At 42.4% G+C, this 26,032-nt stretch overlaps 3 protein-coding genes and 1 long non-coding RNA gene across 5 annotated transcripts in view; 2 read left to right on the forward strand and 2 right to left on the reverse strand.

Annotated features, from left to right (window-relative positions):
• Window positions 1-3,403: 3,403 nt before the first annotated feature.
• Window positions 3,404-24,859, forward strand: LOC121677414. Its single transcript, XR_006020965.1, has 3 exons — window positions 3,404-3,414; window positions 10,759-10,762; window positions 24,779-24,859. It is a non-coding gene; the product is annotated as an uncharacterized LOC121677414 (long non-coding RNA).
• On the reverse strand, window positions 4,481-5,727 carry LOC121677413. Its single transcript, XM_042056111.1, has 2 exons — window positions 5,390-5,727; window positions 4,481-5,296 (listed from the first exon to the last, which is right to left on the reverse strand). The coding sequence occupies exons 1-2, from the start codon at window positions 5,723-5,725 to the stop codon at window positions 4,646-4,648; spliced, it is 987 nt and encodes a 328-aa protein (XP_041912045.1). The 5' UTR covers window positions 5,726-5,727; the 3' UTR covers window positions 4,481-4,645.
• Window positions 13,761-20,834, forward strand: olfml2ba (olfactomedin-like 2Ba). Of its 2 annotated transcripts, none has more exons than XM_042056107.1 (8): window positions 13,761-14,246; window positions 14,482-14,745; window positions 14,984-15,091; window positions 15,330-15,500; window positions 16,930-17,119; window positions 17,797-18,831; window positions 19,062-19,238; window positions 19,509-20,834. In XM_042056107.1, the coding sequence occupies exons 1-8, from the start codon at window positions 14,088-14,090 to the stop codon at window positions 20,126-20,128; spliced, it is 2,724 nt and encodes a 907-aa protein (XP_041912041.1). In that variant the 5' UTR covers window positions 13,761-14,087; the 3' UTR covers window positions 20,129-20,834. The 2 variants fall into 2 exon arrangements, with proteins under 2 accessions (XP_041912041.1, XP_041912043.1); XM_042056109.1 differs by having other exon boundaries at window positions 14,124-14,246; window positions 14,553-14,745.
• The window catches only part of atf6 (activating transcription factor 6), a 70,648-nt gene continuing 65,765 nt past the window's right edge, over window positions 21,150-26,032 (reverse strand). The window contains exon 16 of the mRNA XM_042056110.1: window positions 21,150-23,707. Coding sequence (XP_041912044.1) covers window positions 23,505-23,707 — 203 coding nt within the window. The 3' untranslated portion in view covers window positions 21,150-23,504. The remainder of the gene's footprint in view (window positions 23,708-26,032) is intronic.

Here is a 26,032-nt window from a genome sequence, read left to right on the forward strand (position 1 = left end):
GGTCTATATTTTATTGTTTGTAACTGGTCTGATTGAATTTGATGGAGAATGACACTCTATTCACATCATAAATATGGTGTGCAACCATACCAGAAACAAAATTTTTCACATGGTAATATTATACATATTTAAAAAGTGGATAAATGGACCCAAGGTTCAAACAAATCGTGTAATTCCACATTGACAAGGGAATGGTAGAGCAATGTCTATGCTCAGCTTGCCTTTAAGAGCGCAACTCCTTGCATTTGTAAGGCTTTTGTTTTTAAGTCAGCAAGTTCCATGGCCATGTCACATCCATAACGTTTTATAGGAAAAGTTTATGCTACACATACAGTGTTGATGTCCATAGTGTCTGTGCAAAGCTGATTTATATCAATGTAAAGTGTGATGACCAAATTGTGCCCCTTTCTTACTTTTAAAACCTTTAATGGTGCGTTATGGATGTGACGTTATGGATGTTACATTATGTAAATTTACAAGACTGGAGACTTTATTATACCTCAAAGCCGATAAAACGTCTGTTCTGGTGGCATGTCAGTTTCAATGCATTTCACCTTAGTGTTTACAACCACAGGGAGGCCTCGCCTAAGCATTAGCAAAACAAACATAATATTAAAATAGGCCTACCTCCAGTGATTAGCCTAGCCATAGACTATTTTCAAGTGGCCTAATAAAAATCTGAAATTCTGAGCGATTATCTTCCCGTAACTATCATACTGTTGTTGTACAGTAACTGGATTATCGTGTTAGCTGGTGAAGATGGCTGACTTTGCAGCTGGAGTTAACATAGCAACCTCCTTCTGTTGCAGATCTGTTCAGCCTGCCGTTCAAGTCTGCTTAACACAGTTTCATTTTAAATGACGTGATATGCCAGCATTTGAAGTGTCAGGTCCTCTGTAGCTAATACCCACAGAGTAACATGAGTAACGGCAGCAATAAACTAGATTTACCGCATAGCGGTACAAAATATGACCGCCTCTCAGTCCTGCACATTCTCTTCGCAAAAATAAATCATGCTTGTCAATTTTTCTCCATCTCCTACTCCTGCAACTCATGTGCATGTAAATGAGTCTGTGTATATGTGAGTTTGCTTTTGTTTATAAGAGTGTGTCTGTGTGTGTGCATGTGCGCATGTGCGTATGCGTGCCTGTGTTTGTGTGTTTATGTGTGTGTGTGTGTGTGTGTGTGTGCATGTGTTTTCATGCGCACATGCGTATGCGTGCCTGTGTGTGTGTGTGTGTTTATGTGTCTGCATTCATGTGGGTGTGTGTGTGTGTGTGCTTGCCTGTCTGTATGTGTGCGACTGTGCGTGCGTGTGTGTGTGTGTGTGTGTGTGTGTGTGTACATGTGCATGTGTGCATGTGCGCGTGCATGTACTTTATGTGTGCAAATCACAAATGAATGGGTATGGGTTAGGTTAATGCGGGCTCTTGAGACTAACATACCATAAATATTTTGTCATCTTAGGTGCAACGGTTCAGGTAGGGCTAGTTATTTAAGGGAGTGGCCACCAAGTATCATGTTCCCTGGTGTTTCAGTAACCCGGGAATTACTGACCAAAATTGATGACGGTAAAAGAAAAAAAAAATTATTTTTTATATTTTAAATGACTTATTGTCCTGATTCTTCCTGTGGATCTTAGTGGGCACTGAGGAAGCAATACTTTCATTGCTAGTTTTTTATGATTACTATTTCATATCAAAATTCACTACTTAATTATGTGTTTTATGTAGTTTGTCGAGGACTGGTTCAGACACGTCACATCCATAAAGTGAAACCGTCACATCCATAACGCCAGTTTTTCCTACATACAGTAATGCATTACAAAAATGACGCATATAGTTTCAAAAACACACTTGTGTTCATTCAAGTCTCCTTCACGCTACATATATCATAGTTTCGGCAGTTTCCTTCAAAATTCACAGAGTTTGTAGAAAACCTGTAATTTCTCACAAAAGTGTGTCCATTTCATGTCACATCCATAACGCTGATAAAATGGCTTGTATTCTTAGGATGAAATTGATTATATGCAATTTGAGGATTTCTCAGTATTCTGAGGACAGAGGTTACATTAAAATGTATGCAAATTAATTCACTGATACTAATTTTGCCCCCACTTTAAGGCATTTTGTTTACCAATATGAGTCCAATTGTCACATCCGTAACGCTGGAACTGCCCTGTACCACCTGTGAAAAGATGTTTTCCTTTTGTTTAGCATGGGAAAACCAATAGAGTTTGGGGCTTTTGAATGACACCAGTGTTAACTGTTTTGCAAAATGGTGTGAGAAATGTGTGAACCCAATGAAAATGTGTGAACACATTCGCAAGAGATAACTTCTGCTGTGCAAAGAAAGTAGTCATGAAGACCAAATGGATTCCAGTTTACTTAGGCAGGTAAAAGCAATCGAGAAAAACTGTCAAGCATTATTTCTGTTTGTAAAACTAGCCTTAGTTGCTACACATGGAGCTATAGGTAGGTTTTATTTGTTTCAGAACAAGATGAGGTTAACTGTTTACTGCTTAATGACAGGGACAGAGGAATTTCTTTTGGGCAAGAGGGACAGAAAAGTGGACACCGAGTGCACAATGTACAATGAATGTGCTAGAGGATATAGGGTGGCCAGACGTTCGGCTTTAGGGAGGACTGTCCTGATTTTCAATGTCCTGTCCTGCGTCCTGCGCAACATAGAACGCGTATTTGTCCTCCATTTTTGAGACAGGCTTGAAGAGCGGAGTTCTAGAATCTTTGCTGGGACGCAGCACAACGTCCAATGCCGTAACATATCTAGTCTAACAAATGATTGGCTAAGAGCGGTGTCAGATAAATATGTGAGTAGATATCATTGGTTAAAAACGTAAACAAGGCTCCATGTGCTGCTATGTCATATGTATTCCGGCTTATTGACAGAAAGCCCAACTGTTGCTCACATGAAATGCTAAATGCTTCATCATGCCAAAACGCAGGGGCGTGCAGAGACCTTTGAAGGGGCAGGGGCTCAAAAAAAAAAAAAAAAAGGGCACATGGAACAACATTTTCAGAAATCGTGTTAACTTTATTTAAAACGTGTCTTTAGTGGGCATCTTTGCGCTGCAGAATATAATATCATGTTTTATAGAACATAATGCATACGAAAGCTAGAAAAGATATCACAATTTGAATGGTGTAAACTGGAACTTAAGTTTTACATTCCCTAGCCTGTAAAGCTTTAATAATCTGAACCTGAGCTGGACATTTTTTATTTATTTTTTTTGCATTTAAATTCTAGCATTATGCTATTTCAATGATTATGGTGGGACAGGCTATTATATGGTTTAGAAATTTGCAAAGTAGTCTAATGTACTGATAAACATTTTATACATTTTCATATTTATTCATTATGTATCAAGAAGAATGGTAAATAGCAGACAGAGCTGTAACACATTTTTCTAATTTCTCTCCTTGGTTCTGAAAATTCAATAGGAGTGCATGTACTGTACTGTAGGCCTACTGTGGCCAGGGCACAGACAGATAGGTCTTTTCGGTTTTCATTAGGCTATTGTCTACACAGAGATCATAGGCTATAAGGCTACATCTTACTGATTAAATTCAAAGCTAATTTTAATAGCCCAGAAATCTAGACGCACCCTAGCGGCAGCAAATATGTTATTGCCTAGCCTGGCTTGTCAGGCTATAATTTTAATGTTTATCACAGTGAACTACCACCATTAGCAAGCTTGTGTCTTGCAGATTCACGTGCTGTGCATGCCACTGAGTGAAATGACGCGTTATGTAGCCTACTGTAAACAGAGAACGACGTGTGGAGTTGGGTTAGTTAAACAACTATGTCGTCGGCTTATGACGATTTAGAAAAGGTTTGCTTACTTTGTTTTATGAACTAGGTCTACTAACCTAAGCTACTAGTAACCTAAACAGAATATGTTATGAACGTTCAGCTTTAGATTTTCGAAGCTGCCAGTTTATTGAAATGGATGGACCATGAGATGGTTAAAACGGGTTTGATAGCCTACTTCATTAAACATGAAACAACTTTTTATTCTCCATCTCTAAGCTGAATACTATTGCATGTTCAGATAGGCTAACTGCCAAGTGACCATACCGTGCTCCTGCAGCACTGTGCCTGGCTGCGTGCACCTTCTGAGAGTTCACTGAATGTATGACGTCACGGATTGGTGGCCGCAAGGCATTTCAATTACAGTTTTTTCTGATTGCTTAAGCACATTTTTTATAACTATGGCTTTTTTTGCAAAACTCTACACACAAATGGCAAAACCTCTCACCCAATCAGCAAAACATTGTAGTTCTCTTGAAAATGCTAACACACCTTGCTTAACTCTTCACACCTTCGTAAAAATGGTGTTTTCCTATCAAACAGTAAACACAAGCCATCACAATAATAAGCACACAATGTGCCAACTACACACTAATGGTATAAATAAAAAACACATCTGGCTTTTGCTTTCTCTGTGCACAAGGTAGGCTATGTCAGTTTGAGGTAATACTTTTGTCATAGTTCTGTAAACATACAGGGATCCAAACATCAAGTATTACAGTGTTTATTTAGACACATCAAAACAAACACAAGTGTTTTTTTCCAAGTCAAAACACAAAATACTGTAGTAATTTCACAGAGAAAAACAAAAAAATCAGTCTACATCATGTCGTCTCTCTGGGTCCGGCCACAAAATTTCATCTACATCACATGCAATATTCTCTAGTCCAAGGCACCGGGGAAAATATCTTCTGGAATGCCGTATCCAGGCCTGACATGATGCCTGGTCAACATCCCCACATGCCTCCTCCATTGCCTGTAAAAGGGCTATGCGCTGATGGGGATGACGGTCATACACTTTCCAGTGCCAGGCAGAGAAGAACTCTTCGATTGGGTTTAGGAATGGAGAGTATGGGGGGAGGTAGACTACAGTGAAGAGCGGGTGATCTGTAAACCAGTTGCGGACCAAAGCAGCCCTATGGAAGCTAACATTGTCCCATATGATGACATATCTGGTCTGCTCTTGTCCCTGAACATTAGTGAGCATGTCATGTAAGGTGTCCAGGAATGTAATACAGTGTGCAGTGTTATATGGGCCTAGAGTTGCATGATGGTGAACAACGCCATTCTGACTTATAGCTGCACACATAGTGATGTTACCGCCACGTTGTCCTGGGACATTGATTATGGCACGGTGTCCAATAATGTTCCTGCCACGTCTCCTTGTTTTAGTGAGATTGAAACCTGCCTCATCCACAAAAAGCAGCTCATGACCCATGGCATCTGCCTCTAGCTCCATTACCCTCTGGAAAAGACAAAACAAATGCAGCATAGCAGGCCCATGCACAGCACTACAGTATGCACTTCCAGATTCAGTACCAATGATACTATAGCTTACCTGCACATAGTCATATCGCAGTTGTTTTACACGGTCACTGTTTCTTTCAAAAGGGACCCTGTAGACTTGTTTCATGCGGATTCTGTTGCGGGCAAGTATACGAGATAACGCAGAAATGCTCACATTGTTTATGTTTTGGAAGTTGATGTTATCCTCAATTATGCGCTGCTGTATTTCCCGTAGCCTTATGGCATTATTTGCAATCACCATATTGACTATATGGGTCTCTTGTTCAGCAGTGAACATTCTTCCTCTGCCCCCAACATCTGGACGTCTAGCAATTCTGTAAAGTAACAATGTCAGTATTTTTACATGTATGGTATTGTTGTTTCTCATTAGAGTATGTCCGTGTTGTGGCATGCTTTCCTAAAAAAAAAGTTAAGAGTTAAAGCTTGAGAGTGTGTTTACTTTTTGATTCACACATGTGGGGAAGAGAAAGACAAAAAATTAGATATATAGAAAGAAAAAGAGAGAGAGAGAGAGAGAGATTTGTTGTTTGTGTGTGAGAGAGAGAGCGCGCCCGTGACTGTGTGATAGAGATATCAACTGGCAAAAACATACGCTCGAATCCTCTCTAGTTCAGACAAACTGGAAGTCAACAATAGTTTATTTTTTAGAGGCAAAAATGACCTCAAGATGACCTCAACAAAATGTTAACTCTAACCATGACAAAGATATCGCTTACAACCAGGGGTGTAATGGAGGCTATAGACGCAAGTAAACACTGTTTATCCACCTTTGAAGTTTCAGAAGTACAGTTTATTCACCTCTTATTAGAGTTTATCCACCTCTCAAAAGAGTTTATTCACCAATTACAACTTTTAACATTAATAAATCACACTGTAGTATTCACATTCACAACATGTACACTCATCAACACTCTAGGGACCATTTACAGTAATACCACTGGTATTGTTAGAAACATTGGATAACCTCTTTCTCATGTGAGAATTGTTTTAGATAATGTACAATGGGTACAATGGAGGGAAAGTAAAAGTAAGAATTAGAGGCCGAAGAATAGGACGTGGAGGTGAAGAAGTAAGAGGGAGAGGATGACAAGGACAAGGTGAAGTTAGAGGAAGAGGACAAGGAGGAGCAAGAGGAGGACGAGGAGGGGGAAGAGGAAGGGTAAGAAGAGAAAGAAATAGCCCTTTTACAGGCAAAAAAATCAGTCTACATGTGGGGATATTGTCATGTCAGGCCTGGATACGGCATTCCAGAATATTTTCCCCGGTGCCTTGGACTAGGACATTGCATGTGATGTTGACGAATTGCGGGCTGTGCCCAATCCCCCCCCCCCCACCCCACCCAAGCGAGCCGCAAAGCCTCTCCTACAGCTGGTCCTTTATTCACATTTAGCCTCCACTACAGCCCTCCGTTGTTGTGTACATGCAGAAGTTGAAATTGGGTGCGGGGTGGGTTCCTACACTGGATAGCCTACGCAACTGTTTTCTGTTCCCAAACCATTCTCTGTCTATCAACTGCAGCATTTCTCAAACTAGCCTCCTTGACGAGATTGCTGGTCCACGGAGCCACAAATTATGCTCGGTGCTTCTGTCTGTTCATTTGCGGCACAATTGAAGCCTATTATGAAACCGCGGACTGAAAAAAAATAAACAAGTTTCCCCGATCAAGATGTCTCATCAAATATAGAGGCATAGGGCCCTATTTTTCGACCTGGCGCATGGTGAAAAGTGGATTATTATCCCAGCCCAACGTTTATTCCTATCTTGCACTTCTCTTTTTTTGAGCACTGCGCCAAGTGGTGTGGCAATTAACGACCTAAGGAGGGGTCTGGTGCGTTGCCTAAAAATTGCTATGTACACTACCTAAAACTGCATTACGCCACTGACCAAGAGAAACCTGGTCAGAAGTCCATGGCGAGTTGTTTATATGTTATTTTAAGAGTGCATTATCAACAGTGATATGGGCGGGTGCACAACGCACCCTGCTTCTGTCATCTACGAATGTGCATCAGCCAACATTCATGCAAAACATTATAAATTACACAAATACAATGGGACACATAATTAGAATTAAGATATTACGAAATACATCTCACAAGGAGTAGTTATTCACCATCATTTGCAAATTGGTAATGACGGAGAGGTGAAGAGGGAGCGCCGGAGAGGGGGCAGCCGTGGCCTACTGGTTAGGGCTTTGGGCTTGTAACCAAAGGGTTGCTGGTTCAATTCCCAACCCAGTAGAAAAATGTGGGCGGGGGAAGTGGTTGAGCACTGCTCTCCCATGCCCACACCCACGGCTAAAGTGCCCTTTATCAAGGGACCTAACCCCTCACTGCTTCCCGAGCAGCTCACTGCTCCAGCGTGTGTGTGCTTCACCTCATTGTGTGCTGTGTGTGTTTCATTAATTCATGGATTGGGATAACTGCAGACCAAATTAAGAGTATATATACTTAATACTTATGAAGCACAGCTGAAGATGTACTGTCGAGATGTAAGCAACTCCTCTGCAGGATAAACGGATTTTATTCAGCCATTCGAACATTATTGAGGTAAGTGTTGCTTTTTCCAGGCTATGTTGTTGATGGTAACCCATTGTCAGTCAATAGTGAAAGTAATTAACTGTGTATAACTGTTTTGTCATTGACTGACACCATGGTGAAGTTAGTTTAATTTTGCCAGTAATAGACAAAGTGCAAATGTGTGTACTGTAGGCTATACACTGCTAGGTTCCAATAAAGCATGGTTTAGTGGAATAACTGTTCTATACGGTCTTGTGTGCAAGCAGATGTGCCGCTGACTATGAAAATACCGATGCACTGTTTAAAGTTGCGCTGCTTGCTGTTAAAGGGAATGACATGTCATTCTCATTGGTTTAAATCAGACATGTCAAAGTCAAGGCCTGGCCCGCGAATGAATTATCTACGCCCCCGGGATGATATTTGATTAAAAGTTGCGCTGCTTGCTGTTAAAGGGAATGACATGTCATTCTCATTGGTTTAAATCAGACATGTCAAAGTCAAGGCCCGGCCCACGAATGAATTATCTACGTTTTGCACGCACCAATACTCCATTACCCACAATGCAACGGTAGCCCGCACGAACTCACTGCGGCGCCGCAAGTGGGCCTCGGCTTCATTATTCATCAGTATTCAGTCCGGGCAGATGTCAACTTTCAGCTACCCCCCCCTCCCCAGTGTTGTGCCTGAACGCGTTCATTGAACGAAAGTTCATGAACTCGTTCATATTTTGAGCGAACGTGAACTGAACGTAGGCCTACTGTATTGCCTGATGAACGTTACTGTGAACTAGTTCATTCTGGTGTCTGTCTGTGTGTCGGCACGCTCTTTCAGTTTAACTTCGTTGAATAGGGTGCCAGATTTCTACAGAGCCCTCCACGCGAAAACCCGGCTAAAATACACCGTAAAAAGGCCTTAATATGGCAGCATGCAGGTCACCATTTGTCAAACTATGGGCCGCGGTCCGCAATGTGGACAGTGGTCTGCAGAGTGAAATTATTCCCGGGCCATCGTCTGATAATTTGCTGCGCAATTGATCAAGGAGCCGCGCGCGGACAGAAAAAGAAAACAAACATTTCTGCAATTAGGAAATACTTGTTTGTTGTCATCAAACAGAGGCATAGAATTAAGTCGTGGTATGAGCGTTTATTCAATGCATGCGTGTGCACGTTGGTAGCAAAGCTAAGCTTCAACCTATTGGAAGGCTATTTAATTATGAAACGACATTTAATAGAACGACGTGGATTTACGCAACTTCCATAAAAAACAGAGCACAGACTATATAAAACACTGTTTGGCATTAAGTATTAAAGTCAGCCAAAAGCTATTAATTAGTCTTAGTTAAAGATAGTTAAAGATCTCCAGATCAGTGATTTACGCATGATCTGATCCGCCATTTACCATTCACAAAAGCTGGTATGAATCCTTACATTCAGGCATTCAAATTAAATGTAATTAAATAGCAGAGGTGGGACCAAGTCACTGTTTGGCAAGTCACAAGTAAGTCCCAAGTCTTAGCAGTCAAGTCCAAGTCAAGTCCCAAGTAAAGACAGAGAAGAGCAAGTCGAGTCCAAGTCCAAGTCACATCAAAAGCCAAGTCCAAGTCCCAATCTTTTTCAAGCCCTGAACAAGTCATCAGGTACTCTTCACTTAATAATGACATTATTAGACTATCGATCATAATTTTAACACGTCAATCTAATCTACAGTATTTTTTTTATAAATACAGATTAAAATATGTTCAATGGTTCTGTCATGAAATCTTTTACGATATATGCATGTGCATACCTGTGAAATATACGCAAGAGCAAGTCGAGTCCAAGTCCAAGTCACATCAAAGCCAAGTCGTGTCCAAGTCCAAGTCCCAATCTTTTTCAAGTCCTGAACAAGTCATCAGGTACTCTTCACTTAATAATGACATTATTAGACTATCATCATAATTTTAACACATCAATCTAATCTACAGTATTTTTTTTATAAATACAGATTAAAATATGTTCAATGGTTCTGTCATGAAATCTTTTACGATATATGCATGTGCATACCTGTGAAATATAGCCTACGCATGAGCATACCTGAGTAATCTGTACGAAATGGATAGCTACATGACACTCAGCACAGAAGCAAATATATATTGTTTTTCCAAATTGCGGCATCCACTGTAAGGATGAGTAATAATTTTACTGATGGCATTTCACTGCGATAGGCCACAGATTTGCCTGCAAACAATTATTAGACTGTCTGCCAGTGGCAACTCATAAGGGAAGCCAAGGTCATGGTTAATGATTACAATAAATGGTGACGAGAAGAATCGTCACATAGGCTACATTAGTAAATTGCTGCGGTTAAATATTTTACGTTTTTATTAGGGCTGTCAAACGATTAAAAAATAACTAATTAACCTCATATTTTTGAAATGAATTAATCTAGATTAATTGCGGTTAAAAAGTAGCCTACATTTTCTCCCTAAATACTAAAGCTTCTTATGGCATATTAAATACAGCATAAATCACAAAATTACTGAGTAACCACAAAGGTAAAAAATAAAACACTTCTATATTATTTAAATGATAATAATGACACAGTAATTTTGTTTTAAAGTATGTGATGCTGTTTACCTTATTTGTAAATGATGCACTGTCACTTTTAGCCCATTGTGTGCCACTGTCCACACATTCTCCTAATGATCTTTTTAGCTCCGTTCAAATATAGCCTATGGCTAGTCCACAAACTCTAACATTGTTTGTGCTACATGTATAGCACAATATTAACAATAAGCATGATATTAGGTTGGCACAAACAGCTTTCATTCCTTTGGAAATAAAAGCATGTAATGACATGATGCTTGCTAGACATTTTCTGTTTGCAATTAAAAGTGAATTATGAGCCTGGTAGCCAGTAGCACCTAGCTAAGTGGAATGCGTTTCAATCGGCATAATATCATGTGCTTCATGTAAACGAATTATTTAAGACTTCAAGACTCACCAGTTCCATTACACAAAGGCAAAGACAACTTTATATTCTTTTCCATTTTCCCAATCACAGTGAGTGCAGCCTATGTCAAAGTGCCCTGGCTCTCACAGTTTATAACAGTAGTGAGGACCGAATAAATCCGCAATTTCCTCTAATCTCGTCTTTGTTGCCTTCATGATTTCCTTTTATACGTTTCTTATATTTAAAAGGAGATATCAATCATCATCAACAATGATGTTGGTCCTTTCTCTGTCTCTTGGTGCCCTACACACAGTGCGTGATGCATGGTGGTAACAGCAGCACTGCACTGTGCATTGCCGTTTGTGTCCACTATGTGTTTTGTTTTTTCGTCGCGGAAGTGAAAGCATCTTTGGGGTGACTGGTCCACGATCAGGAAATGTATTGTTTGACTCAAGACATGTCAAGTCATTACAAGTCAAAGAGGCAAAGTCCGAGTCAAGTCTCGAGTGAATAGTATTCAAGTCCAAGTCGAGTCGCAAGTCATGCCGAATTTTACCAAGTCGAGTCTGAAGTCATTAAAATCATGACTCGAGTCCAAGTCATGTGACTCGAGTCCACATGTCTGATGTAGGCTATAGTTAGATCAAGTTGGACAGTAGCACATTTTAATCATGGATTGTAGTTGGACAGTAGCACATTTTAATCATTTTATATATCTATAGTGGCTGGTGAAAGAGCTGAGTGGCTTTTTTTCGGGAGGGGGCTTAGTGGGTAGTGTCCCCACCAAAGTTCGGACCAAACCTACGCCCTTGGTTTAAGCCACTTTTCTTCTATCTGCAATAACCCCCTGACATCTTGAACGTATTGTTTCTTGTCTGTTACTGTTTTGGTGTTGATACCGTTAGAGTGTTGATGAGTGTACATGTTATGAATGTGGATAATAGGCCTACAGTGTGAATTTTGAATGTCAAAAGTTGTAATTGGTGAATAAACTCTTTTGAGAGGTGGATAAACTGTAATAAGAGGTGGATAAACTCTATTTCTGAAATTTCAGAGGTGGATAAACTGTGTTTACTTGCGTTTAGCCTCCACTACATCCCTGTTCATTGGACCTGATCATTCCAACACTCGCCCTCAACACTCTATGGCAGTGTTTCTCAAAGTGTGGTCCGCAAGCTAACCCAAGTGGTCCGCGAGCAGACGTGGTAAAATATAATATAGATGAGTTGTTTGCAATATTGAACCAAATTGTATGTAAATACAAACAGTTCTGTAACAATGCTTATGTAAGCTACGCCAGTTTAAATGAATTTTCTCACACAATATAAGCAAGGTGCAAATACAATAAGCAAGGTGGTTCAGTGAGTAGGCCTACTGTGTAATATACTGTTAAAGTAGGACTACTGTTTTTTTAGCTAGGTGGTCCGTGAGGTTGTTTTTATTGGTTAAGTGGCCCTTTGTCTGAAAAAGTTTGAGAAACACTGCTCTATGGGAATGGGGCCTATTGCTCATCCTCGCAGCCCCATCCAGGCCAGGGAAACCTTGGCTATGGTTTGCATTATTATCCTAATACTTCTATTCCCCACCCTGGCCCTTGCCACTCCACAGGGACCTGCTGTCCCAAACGAATGGGGAAATCTGTCACCCAGGCCCAGAACGTCTCTGAATATGGCCCGTCAACGTGTCATAGCCACTATTCAGAGAACTAGAGCATCATCAACCAGAACGTATGATGCCAAGTGACACATATTTCATGATTGGTGGAGTAAAGCAGGGGCAATAGCCTTTTAGTGCTCGGTGGACCTTATTCTAATGCTTCTGCAAAACTTACTGGATAAGAACAGGTCCTTCTCCACTGATAAAGTTTACTTGACAGCATTAAACTACGTTCACAAAAGGCTCTTTTTGTACGCTCATTTATTTCCAGTGGAGCGTTAACTTTGGCACATATATAGTGTTGTGTGTGGGTACATCAGGGGACGGACCTCAGCCTACCTGACAATCAGGGAGTCAGCATATCCCATAGTGAGATACCAAAACGAATCCTTGAGAACTTACAATAAGGTTACTCATGTAACACTGGTTCTCTGATTGCATCAGTTTGGTGTCTCACCAGACCACCCTCCTTGCTGGTGGTAAGAAGAGGTTGTTCAACTAGAATCAAATGGCCAGCCAATGGTGTTTAATGGAATACGAATTATGGGTAACCTGTGAGGGTCCAGGTAAGATACCTTGTCAGAAGTACCGAGGTTACATGAGCGTCTGTGAGCGGAAAATCCAGCCTGCAACTTTGGGAGGATGCAGAGAAAATTGCGAGCAAAAAGCAAGAAAACAGCGAGAGACAAGAAATTGCCAAAACTGCATAGGGTGCCTTTAAGTTGCAAGGCCACTGAACTGAGAAAAATGTTCCCCAGTAATACCAGTAGGGGTCTCCCTAGACTTTGTCACAAAATGGACCCAGGTCTAAGTGGGCCAATTATTTATTTATTACATTGGCATGGTTACTACTCTCAAATAGAGGAAACAAATGAGGCCAAAACTTTATCAGGTTAACTGTCTTTCAAGTGTAGGTATTTCAACCTCAACATTATTTTGAATCTCTTCTTCAACATCAAAGGCCAATCCCTGATAGGGCCATGGGGTGAAAAGCATCATGATGCATCGGCACAACTTTGTCAGAAATTTGTTTAGCTTAATTCCTGCATGCTAGTCACAGTTCAATTTCCAATTTCAAGAGTAAGTAGAGAAAATGTGCTGATTAAAACAATTAAAGTAAGATTTTGCTATTAGTAAGTTGTCTGTCCTTGCTTAATTCAACATAAATTGGTGCCACAGTGACTGCAATGCTTTGTTATGTCCTGTATGAAGAGAGACAGTGAGAAAACAGATAGAGAGAGAGAGAGAGAGAGAGAGAGAGAGAGGGCTAGTTGGCTGGTACCTCTTTATCCTTGGTCCTCCCCATCTGTTCCGGAGGGACTACGCTTCTCACTCAGCTCTGCTTTGCAAACATTCCCCAGAAGCCTTTCTGACAGAGGGCACTGAACACCTGCTATCTGTCTATAGGACAACCATCTAGAAGGCGTCAATAGTTTACTTTGGAGACAGAAATATACCACAAGATGACCTCGACGAAATGTTAATGATGTATCCATGAAAACAAAGCGGAACTTTCTTACACCTTATGGTATTCGTTGACGGGTTTATGCAAACCATTTAACCAATTAATTTATTGGCTTATCTGACTAGACTCTGTGAATTGTTTCATTTTCGTATAGTTTAAGTATGACTCGTTTGGGAATCTGGTGCGCTCTGTGGTGGGCAGCTACCGCGTGTTGTTCCGCTGCGCCAAAGTTGCAGCTTGCGGCACCAGAACAGACCGGAGAAGACCACAACGACACTTTAACACTTGAGACGGAGAATGGAGAGGGCATACTAACCCAGGTAAGTCTAGTGCATCTCAATAAGAGAATTTCGGAACACTGAGCTATTTAGACTTTGGATATTTGCAAAAAATAATAATGCATGTCTCGGTGTGGTGTTCAACATATTGCATGCCATTTAGGCATGGGGCATATTCGGTCAGTTATTAACACCACACATGGTCAATACATTGAATGGAATATTTTGTGCTGATTGTGCCTGGTAGAAAAATACCTGCGTCCTCTTTCCTTTATAGCTGCTGGGTGATTATGACAAAGTGAAAGCGCTTTCGGAAGGCTCTGACTGTGGATGTAAATGTGTTGTCAGACCCCTGAGCAGGAGCGCCTGCCGGCGGATCGAGGAGGGCACTGCCACGCCGAACGACTTCTACACCGTGGAGACAGTGACATCGGGGCCCGACTGCAAATGCGCGTGCATCGCGCCACCGTCGGCCCTGAACCCTTGCGAGGGGGACTACAGGTTGAAAAAGCTTCGGGAGGCTGGCGAAGACAATGTCAAGGTGACCAGAATAGTGCAGAAAACGGCGCTCTTGGTTTGCGCTCTTCAATGCACTCTCAGCATTACTGGATCAGTTAAGGCATCTCGCAAAGATGCGCTCATCTGTTTTATCAGAAACCTGTTGGACGTACATTTTTCATCAAAAATGTCTGGAATAATACTTTTCTGCTGGTGAATATATTTGTTCTTAATTCATATCCGTCTTCCTTATGGGATTTACTTGTTTTTTTTTTTTTTAGCTGTCCACGATTATTGAGCTGCTGGAGGGATCCTTCTACGGAATGGACCTGCTGAAGCTGCACTCGGTTACCACTAAACTCCTCAATCGTGTCGACAGTATTGAAAAAGTAAGTTTTCTAAATTTGATAACAGCGCCAGTTAGAGAACGCGGTCTCCTTGTCTAGAAAAAAAATGTGGTTCTTAAATTCTCATAATAAGAATAAGAAGATTATAAGAAGCGATGTAGGCGAGCATAGTCTAAACTGAAGTGGTGCTTAGTGTTGATATCTTGGGCTGTTGTAGTTTCCGTGTAATATTATCGCTTATTCAGTGCAACTCTGATTGTCACACCGTGCGCCCATTCAGGTGCTGCAGAATGACACGAAAGAGGAGGCAAACCAGCACAACATGACCACACCTACAAGTGTGCCTATTCAGGAGACAGAAAAACCCACATCGTCAACCCCACCACGCAATGAGAAACGGAAGAGACTTACTCTACAAAGTGACCAAGCAGCGGCCTATCAGAATTTAGAGGTAGGAGGTCTTAAACACAGCGACTCAGTATAGAATGATGAATACATTTATTTCAATATCAGGTTGGTTTGCAGGTGTCATGACATCACTTTCAATACATCTGGTACAGGTTGATGTGCAAATGTACAATACACATGCCTTTTGCTCAGTTTTCCCCAAAGATGCCTAAAGATTAGAGTTTGAAAGTGACCTGAGAGATGGATACTGTTAAAGAGATTAGATAAATCCTGCACCTGGCTTTGCTTTGCAGGACGTACAGTGTGTGGGTGAAGTGTAATTATTCCGGAGTTGTATGATCTCCTATAAGTGAAGTATAAAGTATATTAGGATATTTACGCTAATATACAATTACAACATTTACAGTCAGTAACCTCCATTAGAAGTTCATTTAAAGGGGATCCTTACAAATTTTTCTGAGAGTGATCAGAGTGTAATTGTTATGTTGAGAAGGAGTGGCTAGTTGGAAGAGTACTGGCCCTTATGATTGTCCAACTTGGAAATTGCTCTGTGCAACTTTCAGGATTGGAATGACCTGCCATTATCTCACCGTCAGCAAGAGTTGCCAAAAAGCTTTCATTAAATTGGAAAATTAAATGTGTTTATCTTCTCGGCTATCAAAAGTCCGCTGATTGAGACAAACGGTTCACTGTGGACCATGCTTATCATTTGTTTACACCAGTGACTGTAGAAACCTCTATTATACAGTCATTTGTTTACTCAACCTAAGCTCAGCTCAGCCATTAATGAATTTGTGTGGATCTGTGCAGGCATGCACACATGCACACACACACACACACACACACACACACACACACACAGTTGATGTGAACTATCCTGTCTGGAGAGCCATTTCCCCCTGGTTCAACACTTGTAAGTCTCGTCCCACACAGTTGGCCAGTGATCTCATCAACCCCCCCCCCCCCCCCCCATCAATTTTTCCACACAAGTTGGATTGTCATTGCTCAAACAATATCTGTTGCCATAATACATTGATACATTACTACAGATCCAAAAAATGTCTTTGAAAAAGAGTTTAATAAGGACCAGTCATTGAAGTCTAAATCCATAAACGGGACAAAAACTAGATGTGGGTCCAACCTCATTCCATAAACAAACTGCCTATTTACTCTTTGCTGACAATAGGGAATACAAATAGGCTTAGACTGAGGACAGGGTTGGGGTTAATTTCCAAGTTATGGTCATTGTCAGTTAGTTGAGAGTGAAAGGTAGCAGACAGTGCTAACAGTTTGTATATACAGTATGTATACTTTATGTAACAGTGTATGTACTCTAAAGTAAGTAAAGTGAAAAATAAAGTGTAAAAGTAAAGTCATAAATAGATATATTACGTAACTCACTAAAAGTGATATTATGCAAATATTTATGAGTTGCAAAGTTATGATGTCATGCACGGTCTGTTCTTTGACAGGATAAATATGAGGAGATGTTTATAGGGGGGAATGACCCCTCACAGTTGACTAAGAAAGCTGACGACGAGACTACGGGGGCCAGTAACCAAAACAAGGAGCACAAAGCACCTGCTCAGCCAAAGATCATCATCAGGGGCATGACCTACTACAAATCTCAGACTGCAGAGGAGACAGAAAAAGAGGATAACAGTAAGTAGTACCAGCCTGAATGTATGATTGCTACAGTTAGTTAGTTATACTAAGTTAGAGAGTTAAAGAGAGACATACTTTATTATTGTCTTTAGGGAGGATCGTTCTGTTTACTCTGATAAGACTAGTATAAGTATAAGTATGTATACTCTTTTGATCCCGTGAGGGAAATTTGGTCTCTGCATTTATCCCAATTTGTGAATTAGTGAAACACACAGTGAAGTGAAGCATACACTAATCCCGGTGCAGTGAGCTGCCCGTGGTGCTCAGGGAGCAGTGAGGGGTTAGGTGCCTTGCTCAAGGGCACTTCAGCCATGCCTACTGGTCGGGGTTCGAACCGGCAACCCTCTGGTTACAAGTCTGAGGCGCTAACCAGTAGGCCACGGCTGCCCCTGTGAAGAGACTATGTTCTCTTTCACTTGATGCTCATTTTGCCTGTCTAGTGTCCTTGTCAGTGGTAGGTGTGTCTGGATTGCTAAGGGCTTGATTTGTTTGAGTTAAGCCAAGTACCACAAATACTGAGAATGAATGGATGGTTTTGCGTAGGTGGTGATGAAGATATGTCTCGGACTAGAATTATGTTCTAACATACAGATTGGTTCTTTGTATGACTTCTGACCATGGAGTTTGGAGACAACAGTATACTGGCATGTTTCTTATTCATCATTTGTCTGTAGCTTTGGAGGATGAAGTTCTGAGTGGCGACGGCATGCTCGACTATTTCATAGACGAGCAGCTCATCCAACACAAGCCCAAGGCCTACAGACCTCTCGGAAAGGCTTGGTCTGTGCCAGCCAATCGCAAGACTCCAAGCCAGGGTCAGAGTGGAGCCTCAGGGGCCAGCAGTGGCCATCCCTTGCAGTTCGAGCAGTCCGACTCGCCGAACCACTTTGAAATGACCTCCGACCCTGGTGTGGTCATGACCGTGCCTGAGCCCGCTGCTGAGGCCGGACTGCCCACCAACAAGAGGGCGGCTGAGCAGGAAGCTCTACCCCCGGCAGAGAGCGTTGAGCCTGGCCGTGCTTCAAGCCAGGCCCTGCCACTCTCGGAGGGCCCGTCGGTGACATCGCGTCCAACCGTGGCTGACCCTAAGACTACCCAACACCTGCCGGTCAGGCCTCACCTTTCCAAGGCCACCACAGAGAGAGCAATGGTCCAGGGCACAGAAGCGCCTGTCACACCCCTTGCCTTGCCAGACCACCACGCAGTCACTGTAGAGACCAACGTCCCGGAAACATCGCGGAGCACAGAGTGGCAATCCGATGTTGCCAGGGACAGTGACAGGCGAGGAACAACGCAGGATACTGTCAAGCAGACAAGAAAGGAATCAGTTGCTGACAATGAGCCACTGATCGCCAGCACCTTGCCAACCTCACCGAAGGCTGCTTCAACGGTTAAGGCTACCACTGCACTCCCAACTACCATCAACACAGCAACAACTGCCAGAGTGACAACCCCCAGTGCAACGACCCCCAGCACAACCACGGAGCACACCACCAACGGAAAACCTATCGAAACGGCTAAAGCTGTAACCCAAAGGCCAGCAACCATCCCAAAGGCTGAGCCAACCACCCGCCCAGTTAAGATAACCAGGAAGCCAGTCGCCCTGAAACGGAAGTACAGCATCACCTGGGACGAGGAGGACGTGGAGGAGGACATCGAGACGGATGGGTTTAAGAAGACCACGACAGAAAAGCCAAACAAGAAGCCGGGTGAGTTGGACTGCTTAGTTTACTCAGATTACGTCAGATTGAGTCTGACATTCTGATCTTTTATGACATGGGAGGCTTAATTATGTCTTATCATGTTTCTTCTAATTGATTATGTGATGACTGGTGATGTTACGCTTCTTTTCTTTTCAAAATGAGATACTGTATGTATTTGTGTAACTAGCATAGCATTAGCATTCTAAACATTGGTAACTTTGGTGCTGTCTGAACAGGGGAGTGCAAGGACACCTTGTCGACCATCTCAGAGCCCGTCACTCACAACAACTATGGCCGCAGGGAAGGAGCGTGGATGAAAGACCCACTGGCCAAGGACGACAAAATCTACGTTGCCAACTATTACTATGGCAACAATTTGCAGGAGTTCCGCAACATGGAGGTGTTTAAGGAAGGTACGTGATCCCATGTCAATTCCTATAAATGTTCCATCATCTCTGTGAGTGTCAATTGGTGCACATCAATTAGCCATTTGGTGCAAATGTAATACAAAGCTAAAGATGTTTCAGTGAGCCCTTTGTAATAGCTAAAACCCAAGACAGAAGACAAACGTCCTTTGGAGAAAAAGACAAAAGCCATTTAGAAATGTAACAACAAGGAACTACTTCTTCCGTATTTAGATGACAAATGTGTTCACCTAATATTCCTCCTTTTTGCCCCCTCAGGCCGCTTTACCAACTCCTACAAGCTGCCGTACAACTGGATCGGTACAGGTCACGTGGTGTACAACGGCGCCTTCTACTACAACCGGGCCTTCTCTCGCGACATCATCAAGTATGACTTGCGTCAGCGCTACGTGGCGGCATGGACCATGCTGCACGACGCCGTCTTCGACAACGAGGACTCGTCGACGTGGCGCTGGCGCGGCCACTCGGACATGGAGCTGGCGGTGGACGAGAGCGGACTTTGGGTCGTCTACCCGGCGCTGGACGACGAGGGCTTCCTGCAGGAGGTGATCTTCCTGAGCCGCCTCGACCCGATGGACCTGAGCATCCGCCGGGAGAACACCTGGCGGACGGGCCTGCGCCGCAATCACTACGGCAACTGCTTCATCGTCTGCGGCGTGCTCTACGCGACGGACAGCTTCGAGCAGCGCAACACCAACCTGGCGTACGCCTTTGACACACACACCAACACGCAGATGGTTCCTCGATTGCCCTTTAGCAACAATTACACGTACAACACGCAGATCGACTATAACCCGAAAGAGCGAGTGTTGTACGCCTGGGACAACGGCTACCAGGTCACCTACAACGTTGCCTTTGCCTACGTAGACCCCCAGTAAAGTTGTTCATAGTGAAAAGACAAGACACAAAAAAAAAACATTACAGGAAATTCTTACATCTGTTTTTTATGTTTTCTTTAAGGAGACAGCACTTTTTTGTATAAAAGCAATAATAAAAAAAATCTATGTGTACAGGCGGATTGTAGACCAGTCTGCTTGGCTGTCAATGTTGATACATCACAGCTTTCATGTATGTCATGCTAGTCTTTAATTGAGCAAATATTTAAGTGGTTTTACTTTTTGTTCCTCCTGCATGGATGGAGAAGAGATGGACGACTTTTAACCAGAGGGCGTTTTTGTATCGACAATATGCATTGTAAATAATGTAAAATAAAGCTAAATCAGAAGATAAATGAATGTAGACAAAAAAATCTATTTGCATAGCAGAATATGGTAGAGTAATGTCATAAACAACATAAAAGCCATCCAGGAGCTCATTTCATACCAGTTAAGTACAAAGGCCGCAAACATTGTTTTATAAAAACGTTTACTTTTCTACTTTTAGAAATCCTGTAATTTTTGTATTTTTCTTTCCCATTTCTCTTATTCCTGTACATATATTTTGTGGTGACATCACACACGCTTGTCAGCTTTAAGTTAGAAAAGCACTTAATTCTCTCTTCCCCTGTCTCCAACTGAACTGTACTTTACAAGATTCTTTCGTTTGAGAGGAGACCACAATAAAATAAGACCTGTGATGTGAAAAGTAGCTCTTTGGGTCAACTTCTTGAGAAGGCTTACAATTATACTCCCTTCCTGACTACACACTGAGGCTGCAGAGTTATAGCTTAGCTTTTAGGAGGTCCTCTAGCAGAGTCATCTGTGGTGGACATGTCTGCTTGATTTAGTTTTAATTTTTATTTTAGCTGTGAAGTGACAGCTGAGACTTGTAATTGGTGTTTCTGTCTACCATTTAGCGTTCAGGCCATGTTCATAATATATACCTAAATCATTAAATATATAAACACACTGCACATACACACACAGGCAAACATAAAGCACAAAATGACAAAAACAAATGAACGTGACAATTTCCAGTGTTTTATTAATTCAATTTTACATCATAGAAAAGTTGCAGTCAAATTGTGCACTGTATCGGCATACATATGTCATGACCAAATGAAACACATTCCACATGATCAATGCGGACCTTTCATTGACAAACAATGTACTGGCTAAATATTGCAGCAATCTTTAATAATCGGATTTGACTAAAGATGATACTCTACTGTAGAAACTAAACACTGCGCTGCATCCCCACAGTCTATGGATATCACATGAGGACCAGCCTTACTTTGGGGAAGGTAATCTTTGGGAGTCCTGTTGGAGGAATAGGTCAAACAATATCTAGAATTGTTAACAAAGTAAGCTTGCTACACATCCAAAGAATAAAAAGTCAAAGCAAATCACAACATAGACCAGAGGTTGGCCTTAAAGACACAAAAAGGCATAAATGAAAATTACTTCATACTGACAAATGAATTCCTAGGATTATACACCAAACAAAATGGCTAATTTTTGAAGGTTGACATGTAAAATGCATAAAAATATCTTTTTTTATTTTTCAAATTAACCACATTCTTGTGTTAATATAAGAAACATTATTTCGTTTAAAAAGGGAAGAAAAATATGTTTCAAGGGCACTTCCGTCAAAGTGCAACTATACACCAATTCGTCTGCTGATAGGAGACCAACAGTTGTTTAAAAACGCAGTGAAAGAATGAAGACCAAAACTGGACTCCCATCCGGGCAATTCACCTGCTCCAGCTGGGCCTGCTCCGCCCCTTGGGCAGAGACCGACCCACCCAGCGGCACCGAGACTCCCTCTGCAGAGGATGACATTTTCTAGGAAACCTCTTTCATTTTGTCATTAGAGGATTCTGGGATTTGAGGAAAAATGAGGAAAAACTTTCACAAGGGGGGGGGGGGGTCAAATAAAAAGTCCAGGAGTGCAAAAGTTCAAATAACCACAGCAAGCAAATACAAGATCCCTAGAAAGTTAGAGCTCACACGATGCAGAATAAAATATATTTAATTGAAGCTAAAGGAGATCATTTCTTCTTCACAACTAATAAACAGAGCTCTTGTGGGCAGTCCCTTAAGATGTTAATACAACTTCATAAATTATATATTTTTTTTTCTTCAAAAAGACTTCCTGTCTGTCAAAGCAAACCCAGTGCAAACCAACAGCAAAATATAGTCTATAATAAACTGTGTAACAATTAAATTAAGTAAAACAAGCACACACAAAACAATACAGCAACTCGAAATAACAAAGTGGTTTGAACCCATCCATGACAGAATGGTCAGAGTTCTGATACATTTTCCTGAGACCAAGAGCAAAATAAGGAGGCGGCCATTGTGATATGATCCTCCACAGGCATGCACCCCACTGATCACCAGGGACACTTGAAGACCCAACGTTACTGGGCAATTCCATGGAAAATTATGTTTTTTGTAACATCCATAACGCCAATAAAATGTGATGGTATGGTATGATGTGAATGATTACATGAAATTGGAGCATTTGCTATTTTTGGCTGAAGAATGTACATGAGAAAAAATGCACAAAAAATGAATGTTATCATTCACATCATACAAATGCATTACATATACAAGGCATTTCGCTGGCGTTATGGATGTGACAAAAAAAACAATTTTCCGTGGAATTGCCCTAATGCTTTCTAGTGGTGGTGGTGGTGATGCACTGTTGGCCTAAACTCATTGTCTAGAAATCGCCCCTACTTCTAAAATGATCTAACTAATCTAAAATGGCCACACATCAACAGCAGGACTGGAGGTATGCAAGCTGAGAGAGAGAGGGGGTGAGTCAGGGTTCACTTCACACCTCCTGCATCAATTACCCTGCTGGCGGTGGAGGGGAGGGGGGGACTTCACTGGGGCCCCCCAGACGCCTGGTATGGGACACCCTCTACCCCCAACCCCCTACCAACACCTCCCACCCGACACAAAAATGCAAAACCGAAAAAAGGTGATGGGTGGGTGGGGGTGGAGGTGGATAGGAGGGACATGTCGGGGGCCGCCTTAAGCCCCTAACCTCCTTGAGAGAGACCACTACCACACTACCACAACCACCTTCACTCCCATCCGATCCCAACCATGATAAACAAGCAACCAAGTAGCATAAGAAACGTAATCGAGAGGGTTCAACACCAAAAAAATAACACCCAAAGTCATAAAGAAAAGGTCAGTAGCACTGAGATTGCATATTGCATATCCTGACTACAGCTAAAGGGGAGGAAAAACACATATATATTCTTCATGGATTTATTTGTAAAAAAAAAATGTAATTATATTTTGAATTGTCTGTCGACTTGATCACAGTAGTTGATCGGTTGGCTGGCATGACACGAGGTTACGCGGAGCCAACCAGGACGCTGACGGTGGGTGTGGCCTGGGCACTGGTAGGGCTGGGGTGGTAGAGAGTGTCATTGTGGGTTTGATTGGCACGCAGGAATGGTGGGATACTGGAGGTCTTGACGTGCAGGATGCGGGTGTCCATCACTTCACAGTCGATCTGCATCATCACCTCAAACTCCTTGTCTTTAATGACACTGTCTGTAGAGAGAGAGAGAGAGAAGAGAGAGGGAGGCACGTGTGTGAGATACGCCAAGAGAGCGCTACAGGAAGTGACATAAGATGTTGCTGACGCAATGTAGAGTTGCAGCACATCGCATTATTCCCTATACCATGGACAGCGGTCTATATATACATCTATGGCGGTACAGCTGTTTTCTACTTTGCAAAACAGAACTTAATGAGCAAAATGGTTGTAAGAATAAAACATTTTAAAAAGCATTGTCTGTAATAATACTGTATGTGGTTGAAATCCTACAGCAATCCTACAAATCCTACCCCCCCTCTCCATCTCTCTCAACTCATCCATAACCACTCGGCTCTCACACAACAGTAGGGACCCTGGGAGAGAGGCCTGGACAGACCACAGGCATCTACTCTGTCGCTTAACTGTTCTACTAGCGCTGGGCAGCATCAAGCCTAATGACACACGGACATTGGACTGACATTAGTAATACTCAGTCAAAGGCTCCAGCTCATCCATTTATAAAAAGAGAGAGAAGAATGGACGGTTTAGGGGCAGGAAGGGGGGGGGGGGGTCGAAGGCCAGGGAAAGAGAGGAACAAGAGAGAGAGAGAGAGAGACAGAGGAACACTGAGAAACCCGACCAACTGCAGACATGGGGTCTTAACAGCAGGCCACAGAGTCGTTTGTGAGGATGGCAATGCAGCGTCTTTCTTTCTAAATGTCACCAATTGACATTTCCCTCATCAGCCACTGACTCACTGTGGAGTCCTTTAACACCAGGGCCACTAAGAGGAGAGACCTTTGGAAAGAGCAAAGCCCCTCTTTAGAGCAAAAACTCCACAGAAACAGAGAGTTAGCGTGAGAGAGAGAGAGAGATGAGAGCGAGAGGGAGAGATGTGTGAGAGAGGAAGAGAGAGAGAAAGACAGAGCGACAGAGAGAGAATGAGAGAGAGAGAGAGAAAGAGAGAGAGAGAGAGAGAGAGCTGGAGAGAGAGAGATGAGAGGGAGACTGATTCCATTTGGGTTGATTGAAATGGATCCCCACGTGGCATGTGTGGTAACGGAGGTGAGGAGCCTTTTGAGGAGGGTTAGGAGATGGATGGAGACACGCACTCCTTTTCACCCCAGAAGTGAGCTTTCCAGACACACCTGAAAGATGGATCAGGATCCCTCTTAACCTATATGTGAGTGTGCTTGAAAGTGTGTGTGTGTGTGTGTGTGTGTGTGTGTGTGTGTGTGTGTGTGTGTGTGTGTCTGTGAGACAGAGGAAAAGAGAAAGACAGAGTGAGTGTGTGTGTCAGAGATAGAAAAAGAAAGTAAGGCAATGTGTGTGTCTGTGTACTGTGTCAGTCTGTGACGTGTATGTGTGTGTGTTATGTAAGCCGTGGAGCGGTTAGAGCCTCTTCCAGTGAAGCCTGTGCGATCCATTAGGACCAGTCTTCTCAGTATGCGAGTCTGATCCAGGTCGCTTACCCTGTGGGAGAGCCAAATGACCTGAGCAGGGCATTCCCCGGCTCTCTCTCCTCTCTCATTCATTCCTCCTTTTCTCTCTCTCTCTCTCTCTCTCTCTTTGGCCCTCTCTTACTATCTCTTACTCTCTCTGTGGCCCTCTCCCTCTATTTCTCTCTCTCTCTCTCTTTGGCTCTCTCTCTTTTGGAAAATGAATTGCATTTTAGCCATCTTTTATAAAAATGGTTTTATTATCTATTTCATATCTCTACTTTGTGATGACAAAGAGTGATTGATTGACCTGCTTTTGGTTTTGTAAAACTGGAATAAAGTATGGTTTAAAATTTCAAATCTCTCTCTTTGGCCCTCTACCTCTATTTCTCTATTTTTTCTCTCTCTCTCTCTTATTCTCTTTCTCTCTCGCCCTTACACTTCTATCAATTTTCCCTCTCTCTCCTCTTCTCTCATTCATTCCTTCTTTTCTCTCTCTCTCTCTCTTTTACTCTCGCTGTGGCCCTCTCCCTCTATTTCTCCATTTTTCTCTCTCTCTCTCTTACTCTCTTTCTCTCTCACCCTTACACTTCTATCAATTTTCCCTCTCTCTCCATCTGAAATTCATACTCAAATGAGCTCTACATGCATGACAAAAGCTCACTTTGGATTGCCAAAGAATGTGTAATTATACAGGCAGTTGGAATCCATAAAAGAAATCAGAACATTTCTCACTCTCTCTCCCTCTCCCTGTCCACCTCCCTCTCCATCTCCCTCTCCATCTCCCTCTCCATCTCTCTCTCCATCTCTCTCTCCATCTCTCTCTACATCTCTCTCTACATCTCTCTCTACATCTCTCTCTCCATTTCTCCACCTGCTCACCTGTCTGTCTGTGGAGGG

This window comes from Alosa sapidissima, chromosome 12, assembly GCF_018492685.1.
Source record: "Alosa sapidissima isolate fAloSap1 chromosome 12, fAloSap1.pri, whole genome shotgun sequence".
NCBI lineage: Eukaryota > Metazoa > Chordata > Actinopteri > Clupeiformes > Clupeidae > Alosa > Alosa sapidissima.

Excerpts from the sequence above, each read along its gene's own strand:
- LOC121677413 (XM_042056111.1), bottom strand. The coding sequence starts at position 5,725 with ATGAGAAACAACAATACCATACATGTAAAAATACTGACATTGTTACTT. Across the intron at positions 5,297-5,389 it reads TGCGATATGACTATGTGCAG|AGGGTAATGGAGCTAGAGGC; the intron begins GTAAGCTATAGT and ends TGTCTTTTCCAG.
- olfml2ba (XM_042056107.1), top strand. The coding sequence starts at position 14,088 with ATGACTCGTTTGGGAATCTGGTGCGCTCTGTGGTGGGCAGCTACCGCG. Across the intron at positions 14,746-14,983 it reads CTGGCGAAGACAATGTCAAG|CTGTCCACGATTATTGAGCT; the intron begins GTGACCAGAATA and ends TTTTTTTTTTAG. Across the intron at positions 15,092-15,329 it reads GTGTCGACAGTATTGAAAAA|GTGCTGCAGAATGACACGAA; the intron begins GTAAGTTTTCTA and ends GCGCCCATTCAG.